Raw genomic sequence first — 15,064 nt, forward strand, 5'->3', positions numbered from 1 at the left:
CTGGGCTCAGAATCCATACTCCATCTCCATCTTACCGGAAGTTGGATCAGGTCAGTGGTTTAATAAGTTTGGGTCAAGGATGTATCTGGTTGATTCAGTGATTAGTTGGATCTGGTCATTGGGCAGTTGGGAGGGTAGTTGGTGATAGGGAGATAGATGGTCAACTGAGAGGTACTCAGTTGAGATATCCTGGCTCATGACTGAATTTGCCCAGATATTAAACTATACAACATTTCCAGAGTTGGAATCCACTTAAGTTCCACATATCTGTCCCAAGTGTGTGCCCCGAGTTTGGTGTCAGATATATTTGTGGAGAGTACTTGGCAGCAGGAATCAGTCCGTTAAAAGTTTAAACTTCCTGAGCAATGTCAGTGCATGAGCATATATCATGCTTTCCACAGTGTCCTGATGTGAGGCTCCCAACTTAGCTGCCAATTCTGACAATCTGGAGACCAGAAGATTTGGGCTAACTTTTTTTAAATTTCAAAAATATACTTTATTCATAAAAATCATCTACAAGTACCTATAAAAATTCTAAGTCATATTTGTACAGTCTTTGTAGAGAGAAAATAAGAATAAAGCAATGGAATTTTCACATTTTTCTGCAGTGCAAAAACAGCATTTCCTATTCATGCAGGTACCAACTCATGTTCATCGTGAAGCACTGAGAGTGTCTGACTGCTAAACAAATCTTCGTTATAATTTGGCAGCAAGTCCCTGAATATTCCTCTTTCCCCAATGGACTATGGTGGTAGGTGCTCCAACCTAAGTACATCCTTCAGAATGTAGTCCTGAACCTTGGAATGTGCCAGTCTGTAACACTCCGTTGATCTCAACTCTTTACATTGGAAGACCAACAAGTTTGCAGCAGACCAAAGAGCATCTTTCACCGAGCCAATGAGTCTTTTAGGTGCAGGCAATGTTTATCTCAGTGTCAGAGCGGAGTCCTGCATCATGGAGCTGCTCAGGACAACCCTGGACAAGAACTACTTCATTTTTCTCTGCAAACATTGTCAAAATTGAAATCAAGTCATGGGATGCTTCTTTCCTTGAGGAGTGGCCAGAACGAGGATCTAGCTACCAAAGGAAATCTCACATTTCCGTTCATTTGCCATGCAAAATGTAATAATTTAAATAAACAATGTCAACTCCAGCTGCAGTTCACTGATAGGAATGTTTGGGCTATTACAAGATGGAGCTAAAAAGGTGCAAGAGATATGACGCAGAGAACTCGGTCAATATAAAACATGGGGAAATAGCCTGGTCTAAGTGTCAAATAATGCAATCAACAGGCAAAAATCAGGATATTTAGTGTGACTGTAAAATGCTAGAAACCCATTTACTTTGTTCTTGGCAGCTACTTATTCTACTATCTTCATTGAACAGGACTGCAACTACATACAATTAAAGTTTTTAACATTAAAAAGTTAATGATCCTTATATTTAGAAACAGACTTCTATGTGCCATTTCATTTATATTCTAATGTAAATGCAAGGATTTCAAGTGGAAATATCATCAATATATGAGAAAGAAGTGATGATATACAGTGAAGAACCATCTGTAGTCTTCAGTTAAACAAGGTCATGAGGAGGTTCAAAGTTCATACACAAAAAGTAAGGTTGTAATGAACAGCAAGATTACCAATGGTTCTTTCCCTCAATTACATTTATGTCCATTTACAGAAGGGCATTGCACCTTATCTGTGTACAATGAAATTTATATCTGAACCACTCAACACCATATTATGATCTTAATTAGAGCCAGATGAAAAGAATATTCAGCAGTTACCTCTGGCACAAGTTAGAGAGTAAACCTGCAATGTGGCAGATTGACCTGGAGCCAAGAAACATCAGCATTAATTTTCAACTCACAGCAAAACAACTCAAAACAAATTGACAGAAGAAGTGACAGCTCTTGGAAATTAAATTGGTCCCAGCTCCGTAATTGGTGAACTGGCTGGCTGTACTATAATGCTGTTTATTTACATCCCATTTCTGGTTCTCTTCTTCACACAACCAAGAAACTGAAGAAGGCCATTTGATCTGATATGAATGATACTTCGCCCTTACTTTATGAGGAAGGATTTTCAGCTATCAATCCAACATTTGAATCAATGTCTTTTTATCACACGTTAGAGATGAGCTTTCATGTTCATTTTCTGCAGTACTTCTAGCACATGAATAGTTTTCTTCTTGGTATTTAACAATGCATATGATTTTAGTTTTAGTTAGACATCTGCATCAGATGTATCTCAAGGTCCTCATCCAAATCGTGTCTGCACATAGTGTCCATTGCAAATCCTTGATGAGCAGGCCAATTATTGGCCAGAATATACATTCAACATCAAATAAAGTTCAGAAATGTGTGGCTGCAAGTCACGAGGAGGGCCCCCAACACTGATAAATTAGCAGCCTCACCTTCAAAAATGGGAGCTGCTGAAAAAGGTAGAAAAGGGGCAAGGTGTCTAAAAAGACATTTCAAACAATTTAAAGTAAAAAGAAGCCACAGCTGCCAAGATGTCATCATGGAGGGAAAACACTTTCACAATGCAGTCATGGCTATTTTGATATCACAAGCAGGGGACAGTGGGGAGTGGGAAAACTATACATAGCTTGCTGTTTATTGAATATGCTGCCTCCAAACGTCATCCAGGATTTGGTCTCAGCAGGAGGCTCAATTACTGATGGAAAAGTTCTGCTGTTACCTGCACAATGGCCTCACTAGACCCATGAAGGGATTTTGCTGATACTTAGCCCAACCATAAATGTTTAAATATAACCAAGAGGTGGATATGTACCAGAAAACCGGTATATTGGCCAGCAGGGAAATTTTCAGGTCAGCTTGCTGTTGCACAAGATGGTTGACCAAAACATATTAACTGAGGAACATTTGTAAAGTACAATTCAAATATGTCAGGTCACACTGTGCAATACAGATAAGAATGTTTAATTGCTGTATTTGGTTAAATATAGTCCATGTTACTTTAAAACAACTCCACTTAAATTACATTTATAGTACATTAATATTCCCTGAAAAGCTCAAGCTTTTTTACACTGGTCCCAATCCCTTTGTGTGCTATGACAGTAGGGTTGAATGCTGGTCTTTTGCTATTGATTCATTGAGGCAAATTTCCCAAACTTTAGACTGTCCTTCAGCATGCAGTCCTGCACTTTAGAAAGTACTAGTCTGCAAAAGTCAATTGCTGACAGCTCCTTGCTAAATCAGAAAATAAGAAATTACCACAAACTAATGTAGCATTTTCTGACCAGTACCCAAACTGAATTAGAATAGAACATTCTTTTGGACAATGTATGATACGTGTGCCCAACATGGTGTAATGAAACATAAAGCTAGTTCTTTATCCTGCTGTAGCTAAATCTATACAAAGCTGCAGATCCTATTAGATGTCACCTGAAATATTCAGGACGTTAATTACACATACCTGTACATATATGCCAGAGGAGCTGACTATACCAGTGGTACCATTCGAGAAAGTGATAAGCATTTTCCATCGCCCATACCTCCATCTTAGAGGTACTCAGTCCATTTGTATAATAGCAACCAGTAATTATTTTAAACTAAGGGTTACACAATATCCATACAGACACAGCTAATATCAATTGTTCATTTAGTCTAATTCCTGCAGATTGGATGCAAGCCACCCACAGTGGCACAGTTTTGTTTGAAGGACAAATAATTGCTACTTTGTGTTCTAGACTCATATTAAAAAAAGCATTAGTCAGCAGCTTTAAACAGACGCATGCAGAAGGATATCTGGAAGAAGCATATGACTATGAACAGGTTAGGCAACTTATTGGAATAAAACACTGACAAAGGCTTAATGGGCTGAATGATCTAGTTCTACATAATACAATTTTGTGTTCTCTTCCCCAGAATTGGCTAATCTAGTACATCAGTTTGACCATTTGATATATGCTGCTGCTAATTTTAATTCAATCCTTGCCCAGCAAGAACGATGTTAAAATCATCTGATAACCTTTACTGGTTTGCAACTGCACCATCCAGTGACATTTGATATTCACCAGTTTTGAAGTTGACTCTATAACTAGGGCAGCACTTATTTCCCATCCCTAATTGACCAGAAGGCAGTTATGAATCCATCGCATTGCTGTATCCAGAATCACATCTATGTCTGATCAGATAAGGATGATAGATTTCCTTCCCTTAACATCAGTGAACCAGATGGGTTTTTAACACCAAAAGACAGTGATTGCATAGCCATTATTAAGCCAGCTTTTAAAAAATAAATTTCACCATCTGCCATGGTTGAAATCAGACGCATATCTCCAAAACAGCCTGTGGTTCCAGATTACTGATCCAGTGGACATTACAGAGCTGAGACAGAGCTTAATGTAAGTCATAGACTCGAGCCTCAGTTATGTAATTGGCACCACAATAACCTTTTAATTTATGCATTCTGCTGCCCGATTCATTTATACCTACCTCGACACTGTCCTATCCCTAGTCCAGGAACTCCCCACATACGTTCGAAACACCACCCACACCCTCCACCTCCTCCAAGACTTCCGTTTCCCCGGCCCTCAACGCCTCATCTTCATTATGGATATCCAATCCCTCTACATCTCCATCCGCCATGACCAGGGCCTCCAAGTCCTCCGTTTTTCTCCTCTCCCATTGTCCCCAACAGTACCCTTCCACCGATACTCTCATTTGTTTGGCCGAACTGGTCCTCACCCTTAACAATTTCTCCTTCGAATCCTCCCACTTCCTCCAGACCGAAGGGGTAGCCATGGGCACCTGTATGGGCCCCAGCTATGCTTGTCTCTTTGTTGGCTACGTAGAACAATCCATCTTCCGTAATTACACTGGCACCACTCCCCACCTCTTCCTCCACTACATTGATGACTGCATTGGCGCCACCTTGTGCTCCCGCGAAGAGGTTGAGCAATTTATCAACTTCACCAACACATTCCACCCTGACCTTAAATTTATCTGGACCATCTCTGACACCTCCCTCCCCTTCCTGGACCTCTCCATCTCCATTAATGACGACCGACTTGACACCGACATTTTTTACAAACCCACAGACTCCCACAGCTACCTGGATTACACCTCTTCCCACCCTACCTTCTGCATAAATGTCATCCCGTATTCCCAATTCCTCCACCTCCGCCGTATCTGCTCCCAGGAGGACCAGTTCCACCACAGAACACAGACCAGATGGCCTCCTCCTTTAGAGACCGCAATTTCCCTTCCCAAGTGGTTAAAGATGCCCTCCAACACATCTCGTCCACATCCCGTACCTCTGCCCTCAGACTCCACCCCTCCAATCATAACAAGGACAGAATACCCCTGGTGCTCACCTTCCACCCTACCAACCTTCGCATAAAACAAATCATCCACTGACATTTCTGCCACCTCCAAACGGACCCCACCACCAGGGAAATATATTCCTCTCCACCCCTTTCCACCTTCCGCAAAGACCGTTCCCTCCATGACTACCTGGTAAGGTTCATGCCCCCCCCTACAACCCACCCTCCCGTCCTGGCACCTTCCCCTGCCACCGCAGGAATTGCAAAACCTGCACCCACACCTCCTCCCTCACCTCCATCCAAGGCCCTAAAGGAGCTTTCCACATCCATCAAAGTTTTACCTGCACAACCACCAATATCATTTATTGTATCCGTTGCTCCCGATGCAGTCTCCTCTACATTGGGGAGACTGGATGCCTCCTAGCAGAGCGCTTTAGGGAACACTTCTGGGACACCCACACTAATCAACCACACCATCCTGTGGCCCAACATTTCAACTCCCCCTCCCACTCATCTTTTCCACCTATCCACTCCACCCTCCTCCCTGACCTATCACCTTCATCCCCTCCCCCACTCACCTATTGTACTCTACGCCACTTTCTCCTCATCCCCACCCTCCTCTCATTTATCTCTCCACCCTTCAGGCACTCTGCCTGTATTCCTGAAGGGCTTTTGCCCAAAACGTCGATTTTACTGCTCCTCGGATGCTGCCTGAACTGCTGTGCTCTTCCAGCAACACTAATCCAGAATCTGGTTTCCAGCATCTGTAGTCATTGTTTTTACCTTATGCATTTAGAAGACTCATCCACAACACAAAACAAGCAGGCAACTTAACCATTGTGACAAGTCCATAGACTAGCCAAGAAAGCCAAGGGAAGATTGGAAAATATTTTTATAGACCATAAGACCACACAATATAGGAGCAGAATTAGGCCATTCAGCCTATTGAGTTTGCTCCTCTATCATAGCAGGTATGTTTCTCAATCTCATTCTCCTGCCTTCTCCCTGTAACCCTTGACCCCCTTACTAATTGTGACCTTATTTATCTCTGTCTTAAAATATACTCAATGACTTGACCTTCTCAGCCTTTTGGAGCTCCCATTTCCCCTGGCACATTTGTGCCTTTTCCTGTCAACCCAATTCTTCTGTGCCTCCCCAGTCTCCTCATGGCTCTCAGCCTCGTTACAGAACCCTTTTCTCCTTCCAGCACCTTTAAAGAACATTTGTCTTACCCCACTAGCATTATGGTCTCTGTCTGCCCCCAACCCTCTTGTTGCTTCACTGTCTTCCTCATCTGCCCACTCACATCCCTTTGCAGTCCCCATCTCGCCACTTCTGTCCATTTGCGCCTCCAATTCTGTCTTCCCCCAACTCTCTTTTCTCCCCATCCCATTGCCCCTGAACTCTCCATTCCCTCTCCTGGCATTGTCAAAAAGGCTGCTTGCAGCCAATGCAATGTCCCATCCTGGCCTTGGAAAATGAAAACCGATTCCTGGATCTCAGCCTCCCCAGCTCTCTCTCCCAGCCTTAGTCTCCCCTTCCAGTCTTTGACCTCCTGCCCTAGACCTTAGCCTCCCATCCCAGGCTCAGTTTCACCAGTTCCCACTCTTGGACCTCAGCTGTCCAGACTTCAGCTCCCCAACTCCCACGCATGGACTTGGCCCTCAGGTCTCCCATTCCCCAAGCAACTCCCTAACTGCTGACAGTGACTTTACCTAACTGTTCACTGCTCCTCCAATCACAGACTTGTGATTTCCTGTTTTTGTTATAATAGGTCCGCTAGTGTGTATGCATGTATCAGTAACAAATGTGGGACGGAATCAACCTGTGATTGGAGAAGAGATTTCCTCATTGTTTATCTCCATTCTATTTATGGTGTGCCTTTTCTTCCATTGGTCACCCCATGAGTGGATTTTCCAGTGTGATTTGAGGACTTTCAGAGAATTTAAGATATTGGAGATGAAGATTAGAAATTGGACGAAGTTCTGTAAACTTAGCCAGATGCCTATAAATAATTGCGCATATAGAAGGATTCATAGCATGAAGCCACAGTTGGAAGATAAAGTTGAAAAATACATTAATGAATATCACGAAAATGATTTCTCAATTTTTTGAGGTTCATCTGAATCTTTGCTCTGAAACAAGCACAAAAAAAACCTAGGCATTGCAGATTCAAAAGCAAACAGAAAATTAATTAAATTAGGAAACAAAAATCTTCTGTAAAGATTTATTCAATTCGCTCATTTCTTTTACCACACAGGAAAATTATCACTACTACTTAACAGCAACACATGTACTGAACATGAATTATAATCCCTCACATTTCACTTTGTCTTCCGAACCAAATAACTCATTCTAATTTGCTTGAATCACATCATCATCATCTTCATCGTCGTTCATACCATTAATGGCCTTATAAGACCACAAATAATCAAGTGCATTGGATATCCCATATTTCTTTAATGATTTAATGTCAATCCTCAATCTAATTTCATATCAGGCATCTACAACTTATTTACACAGAACTGTTAATATCAGGGCCAGTATGTCACATCCCTAGTTGAATGTCTTCTCTAATCATCCATTCGTTCCACTCATTTGTCATGCTATCCTTAAGAGAAATCCAATGGTTGAACAAGGCTGGTTAGACAATCACTGCAATACCGCTGTTTTATAATCTAACTTCAGCAATGAGGTCTCTTCTGAACATGTCCCATTTCTTTACTTAATCTTCTCAATCAGAAGCTCAAAACCACTTTCATTCATTCATCCTTTACTAAATAAAATAAGGAAATTTTATTTTATGTCTATCTCCGTGGAGATTATTATTTATTTATAGTTCAAAATTTAGTATTCAAATTCTTGTAGCTTGTTTGTGTTAGTTTTGTGGGTTGGGTAGTTGAGAACTGTTTCTGACCTGTCAGAGTTGTGATAGGGAGGGGACGTGGATGTAGAAAGAGTGGAGCTGGAAAAAGTACAGCAGGTCAAGCAGCATGAGAGGAGAAGGAGAGTTGACATTTCAGGTCCTAATGAAAGGTTCTAGCCTGAAATGTCGACTCCCCTTCTCCTCTGATGCTGTTTGATCTGTGCTTTTTCCAGCTCCACTCTTTATCCACTCTTGCTCTCCAGCATCTGCAGTTCTCACTATCTCTAGCACAGGATGGATTTCAACCTCTCTAAAAATGTTACTCATTTGAAAGTCAACCCGCTACATTTTGACTAAATGTTTAGTCTTAGAAAGTTGAATTTTCACAGAAGTTTATATGGGATTTGGCAAAGATATTATAGAGGAAAGCATGTGCTGCAAAGTGCAGCATTGAACCTGGATACCTTAGATTCATCAACTCCAGTTTTGATGATCTGAGAATATTTGTCATGCTGCTGTCACTTTTGTCTTTCTCTGGCAGACTTATTATTTTTTGTTCTAAATGCTCTCGTTTGGTGTTTTAGAAATCTTTTTGCTTATTTTTATTTGTCGATTTTATTCACAATGACTTTTATTAGTTCTTATGACAAAATAATTTTAAATTAAGCATTAGCAATTTTAACAAGAAATTCATTTTCCATTTTTTTCTGACATTCTATAACATTGAAACTTTATGGTATATTGTGGAAATGATTTATAATTCTTTATGTGGGAACCCCTTGATTATATTACAATTCCGAGGGATCTCCTATCTCTACTTTCAAAGATTTTTTGTTAGTTATTCAAAGAAAACTAGTACCATTATTGCCAAAAATGTAATTTTCAGCACCACAGTAATTAAATATAATGATGAATGGAGAAAGACCAGATGAATTTGAAACCCATCAACAGCCCATTGCAGGCCTAAGTTTGAAAATGCAATTAACTATAGCAAAGAGAAAGAAACCTCTATTTAAATTGCTCATCAGATTTTTTTTGTTGATAGGTCAAAATAGTATCATTAATTATTTTGTAATGAAAGTTATTGAAGCCATTACACATTTTTCAGGGATGTCATGTTAGTGTTGACCCACTGTAATTTGATACTCTTTGATTGTGTGAGTGGCAGACATGTTTGTGAAACTTTAAGTAGTGTGTTATTGTATATTTACTTTTCTTTTCCTATTGATTCCAGACATATGCCTTACAACAATATAACAGTTTTTTTATCATACTAATCAAATTATCTGTTACTCAAATAACATCTCAAAAATCGCAATTATATGCGCATTCTATTAGATTCTGACCCAGTTCAGAGGAGATCTTATCTTTTCAGAAAGTAATTCTTCTCTTCCAACACTTACACACACAGTTTTTATTCCTTTCAGTTCAGCTTGGTCCTCGTTTATCTCTAAACAATTTAAGCTAGTCTCCTTTTTCCACTCCCTTAGTTCAGGTTGGCACTGTTGTCAGAGATATCCACAGCACTTGATTGTGCTCAGATCTTATTTGCTGCTACCACCCCTTCTTGTAATACTAGACTACAGGGATTACTAGTATTAAATGGTGATGGATTAACCACTAATATATTTTTGGCAGAAGAGGCACATACTTAAGTAACAAAAGGTAATTTATTACATAATAGTAAGATAACAGTTTACATTAGTTTAAGACTCACTTCCTGACATTACCACTAGGTAAGAGACATTGTTACCTCCTAATACACGGAAGTAGATTTATGATACTTGGCAGCAAGCTGTAGAATTGAATAACATCAAATCAGAAGAATGAATTAGAATCAACTAACTCCACCAAGAGATAGTCTAAAAACACTTTTCTGTTCCATTTCTGGTGCACATATTCTTTTTTTTTCAGCTAATCCCAGTTGATACTGATAATCTCTTCCACTGACACTCCAATGCTCTATTCTCAGATTCACGCTTCTCACCCAAAATCCAGCTTCTGCCACCTCGCATTCTCCTTCATTGCCATATATTTTCTTTGTCATCCATTTCCTAACACACATTTTCCCATTGTTCTGCTCCTTGCTGCTATCCATTTACCTGTTTTAACATCCATTTCTTTCCTTTAATGGTTGATACTCGTTATTTGGTGAAGTTCCCTCCCTTTCCTGTGGCAAACCACAGTCCTGGGCACCTTGTTGTTTATAGTGTATGTTAGTGATCGAGGTATGAATGGAAGTGGCGTGATCAATAAGCTTACTAATCATCTGAAAAAAATAGTGAGATGAATGGTGAGGAAGAAAGCTTTAGACTACGAGACAATATAGATGGGCTGGTCAGATGAGCTGAACAGTAGCAAATGGAATTTAATTCTCAAAACTGTAAAGTGATGCAATTTGAGGGTACTAACAGACATGACAGTACATGTTGAATGTTAAGATCCTAGGAAGTGCAGAAAAGATCCTTAAAGACAGTAGGTCAAGTAGATAAGTTAGGTAAGGCGGCAAATGTGGTACATGTAAGATGTAGCTGTATATAATGTTAGTTTATCCACAGCTGGAATATTGAATGCAGTTCTGGTCGCCACATAATAGAAAGGATATAATTACACTTGAAAGGACACAGAAGAGATTTACCAGTCTGGACTAGAGTGATTCAGCTGTGAAGAGAGACTAGATAGTATCATTAAATTGCTGGAAAAACTTTTGTCCTGGGCAGTGGAGTCAGTAACCAGGAGACACAATTTTAAGGCAAGGAGCAGGAAATTGAGGGGTTTGAGGAAATCTTTTCATCTAGAGTTATCTGAGACTCGCTGTCTAAAAGGCTGGTAGTGGCAGAAACCCTGAAGACATTTATGAAATATTTAGAGGAGTTCTTAACATTTGGAAAGGTGCACAAGAAGTCCAAAGCAAGAAATTTTCGTTAAATAAATCCTTAGAAGGCATGGAGATTACGGTTTGTGGAAAGTTATGAAATTATCATTTATTTCCGATTTGAAGAACGTTAACAACTTCATAACCACCTTCCTAACCCATGATTTTTTATCTAAGTTCAGATGCATGGTACACTTCCATTTGCAAATGCTCCTCCAAAACACATTCTGACTTCAACGTCTTTTTGTTTGTTTGTGTTGCCTTCACAGACTAATATCCATATTCCATTTTTTTTATTATTCGTGAAGGTGGTTAACTGTGCCACAATAACCAGATAATCTGTTTTGTAATGTTCAGGGTTAAATGTTGGCCCAGAAATCAGAAAAGACTCCCTGCTCTGCATCAAATTAGTGCCATTCGATCTTTTACACCGAATTGAACATGAGATAAGGCACTGACTAATCCAAACGACGACGCCTCCTGTTTTAAAGTGTCAGCTTTGGTCTTTAAGGTGGCTCACAGCCATCTTCTCAAAGACAATAACAATCCGGGGTTTTGCCTCAGGTCTCACTAAATAATTGTTGAACAAAAAAATTGTAATTGAGTACCCATTTGCATCCTGTCATTTGCCTTTTTTCCGCTCACAGTGAACCGCTGTTGTACTGAGCTGCGATTATTCACTTCCACTTTGACGCGGAGACAGCTGCGCTCAGCTCGACCGTTGGTCGGGGACGCGGAGCGCGGCCCCGAGCGGCTGGAACCTGTGATTGGACAATAACGGGGAAGCTCGCCCCCGCAGCTGCGCTCGGGGCTCCGCTCGTTGGCGATGGCAAGTCGCTGAACTGGTCCCGCAGCTCTCAGCAGTAGCACCATGTTCCGGAGACCCAGGCCGAGCTCGGTGATCAGCTGTTTGATCCTTTTGTACTTCGAGGTGAGGATTAGTCGTGGATCCCACCCGGGAGAGGACAGATAAACTGAGCTCGAGGATCCCGAACTTTGAAATCCTGGGGCCGTTAACCGGTGTTGTTTTGGCGGGGGGGTTGGGGGGTGTTGCCCGGGCTAATGGGGTGGGGGGTGTTGCCCGGGCTAATGTCTGGGGGGTGTTGCCCGGGCTAATGTCTGGGGATGAGGGCAGCCCGGGGCTAAAATCTGGAGATTGGGGGATGGGTGCCCGGGCTATGCTCTGGGGCGGGGTATGGTATGTCAGGGTTGTGCCTGGGGAAGGCGGAGGTGTTGCTGGTGTTTCTGTGGGTATTGCTCTAAGGAGGGATGGTAGTGTGTCCGGGCTATCCTCTGGGGCAGGGTGGTAGTGTACCCGGGCTATCCTCTGGGGCAGGGTGGCAGTGTGCCCAGGCTATGTCCTGGGGTGGGGTAGTAGTGTGCCTGGGCTATACCCTGATGCAGGATGGTGCCTGGGCTATGCCATGGGGCAGGGAGGTAGTGTGCCTGGGCTATGCCCTGTGGTGGGGTGGTAGTGTGCCTGGGCTATGGTCTGGGGCAGGGTGATAATGTGCCTGGGCTATATCCTGGAGCTGGATGGTAGTGTGCCTGGGTTATCCTCTGGGGCAGGATGGTAGTGTGCCTAGGCTATATCCCTGGGGCAGGGTGGTAGTGTGCCTAGGCTATACCCTAGGGCTGGATGGTAGTGTGCCTGGGCTATCCTCTGGGGCAGGGATTGTAATGTGCCTGGGCTATCCTCTGGGGCAGGGATTGTAATGTGCCTGGGCTATGGTCTGGGCCAGGGTGATAATGTGCCTGGGCTATGGTCTGGGCCAGGGTGATAATGTGCCTGGGCTATACCCTGGGGCAGGGTCGTAGTGTACCTGGGCTATATCCCTGGGGCAGGGTGGTAGTGTGCCTGGGCTATATCCCTGGGGCAGGGTGGTAGTGTGCCTGGGCTATATCCCTGGGGCAGGCTATGCCTTGGGGCAGGGTGGTAGTGTACCTGGGCTATATCCCTGGGGCAGGCTATGCCTTGGGGCAGGGTGGTAGTGTACCCAGGCTATGCCCTGGGGTGGGAGGGTAGTGTGCCTGAGCTATGTCGTGGGGTGGGGATAGTGTGTGTATCTGAGCTATCCTCTGAGGAGTGATGGTAGTGTGCCTGGGCTATGCTCTGGGGCAGGGTGGTAGTGTGCCCGGGCACACTGCTTTGGGGCAGGGTATCGTGTGTGTGTGTCCGGGCTATGCTCTGAGGAGGGATGGTACTGTGCCCAGGCTGTGCTCTTGGGTTGGATGGTTGTGTGTCTGGGCTATGCCCTGGGCAGGGTGGTAGTGTGCCCGGGCTATGGTCTGAGGTGGGGTGGTATTATGCCTGTGCTATGCCCTCGGGGGGGGGTGTGTGCCAGAGTTATGCTTCGGGGGAGTAAGGGCGTAGAAGGTGAATGTTCTGAACATGGGTGGAGATGCCCATGTTGGCCCAGGCGTAACTTGAGCCATTCTGAACTGACTCAGACCATTGCCGCCATTAGAGCTGGCAGATCAGAGGGAAGGTGAACGAGCACTGTCCACTTGCATTTGAACCTAAAATGCACTCACTGTGCAAACAATTGTGCTAGATAAACTCCGGTAGGTGCCGTTTCTCAATAGTCTCCTCCTTTATTTCCCGCTTTCGGAATGCTATTCTGTGAAGTCAGAAGGTTTAGGAAAAGATTTATAGATGGTGATGAGTTAAGTGATTAACTGTCTTAACCTTCATAGTCAGAGTCAAAATCTCTTCTTTTTAAATAGTTCAAGTACTGTCAATATGTATGTTTCTTGAATTTTATGGTACAGGCTTCATTAATACAGTTTTATGTGGAAGTTATCCAATGTCGCCATGAACCACGGAAACCCATCTCCTAACGGGTTTGGGTTCACCTTGACTGTATTCCCTGGAATATTGAGTGATAATCTAATTTGAAGTTCTTAAAATTTTAATATATTGAAGAGAATCTAGCTCTTCAATTAGACAGCTGTTTGATTATGTAAACTGTAAATTATGTACACTGATCATAGGGCAAAAGGTTAAGCTATAATTTATTCTTCAAACATACAACTCCACCCCTTAAAACATGACTACAAATAGGTATTTAAGATCCTGTGTAATTGCAGTAGGTTGGACAGAAACTTTCCTTGTCTGGTCTTTGTAAAAGTTGGCACCCCCTTCATATCTTGAAAGATATGTTTTTAGGGAAGTTCTTGTATGTATGGTTGTCATGTTTTCCATTCATTTCCTTTTTTTATAACATTGCTTAAAACTGACTTCTTGTGACCAAGCTTTTCGTCATCTAACTTGATGTCTGCTTGCAAGTCTCATGGTCATACTCTGTTTTCTTATGCTGTTGTGGTGTCTATATATTAATTAAGTTAAGGTGCTTTATAGATATGTTTTTTGGCCACCAGTAATTGGAATTAATTATTAAAACATACTGTGAAGTAAATCTTAGGATTTCCTAGTTGGTATGGGTCAGATAGTTGTTTTAATCCCTTGAACCATGAGGCAGTTTTGAAACTATTTTTTTCCTAAATAGATAGACATGTGTTTACAATTTTTAAAAAATCCTCATTTTGAGGGTGCCTCAAAGACAAAATATGCTGAGACAGCTGACACCCAAGACCTATGGTTCACTTTGGAGAACTGTGGTTAGCAAATGGAAAAGCATCATGGTTCATGCTTTTGGTTAGTATTCAGTGACAACTGTTGCAAGTATGCAAGAGCAGACTTCCAACAATGTACTCCATAAGCAGGCTTTTGGGAATCTTATATTTATAATGGCTACTTTAGAGCTTTCACAATATTGCTATTGTTCATCTTCTGGTGGCAGAGAACGATTTGTTTAAGACACCTTGCTGAGTTTCAGGAAATCATCTTGTAGATTATGTGTCCTTCCTTACCCAAGTGGTTGTCGAGGATGGATATTGAATACATTTTTAAGGTCCTCTGATCAAATGAACTGCTTTGACCTTTGAGTTTTGCTACTCATGTAACTAAGCAAGTTTGTGGTCATTCTGATCCATCTTTGAATTGTAGAAGTCCAGAGTTGAGCTGC

The 15,064-nt window shown here is 42.1% G+C and overlaps 1 protein-coding gene across 2 annotated transcripts in view; it reads left to right on the forward strand.

The window, feature by feature from the left end:
* The first annotated feature begins 11,801 nt into the window (after nt 1-11,801).
* vopp1 (VOPP1 WW domain binding protein) overlaps nt 11,802-15,064 on the forward strand; it is a 65,940-nt gene continuing 62,677 nt past the window's right edge. The window contains exon 1 of one of the 2 annotated variants that reach the window (XM_043690149.1): nt 11,802-11,967. In XM_043690149.1, the coding sequence (XP_043546084.1) occupies nt 11,908-11,967 (60 nt within the window). In that variant the 5' untranslated portion in view covers nt 11,802-11,907. The remainder of the gene's footprint in view (nt 11,968-15,064) is intronic. The other variant, XM_043690151.1, reaches the window with a different exon arrangement.

This window comes from Chiloscyllium plagiosum, chromosome 5 (assembly GCF_004010195.1).
Source record: "Chiloscyllium plagiosum isolate BGI_BamShark_2017 chromosome 5, ASM401019v2, whole genome shotgun sequence".
Taxonomy (NCBI): Eukaryota; Metazoa; Chordata; class Chondrichthyes; order Orectolobiformes; family Hemiscylliidae; genus Chiloscyllium; species Chiloscyllium plagiosum.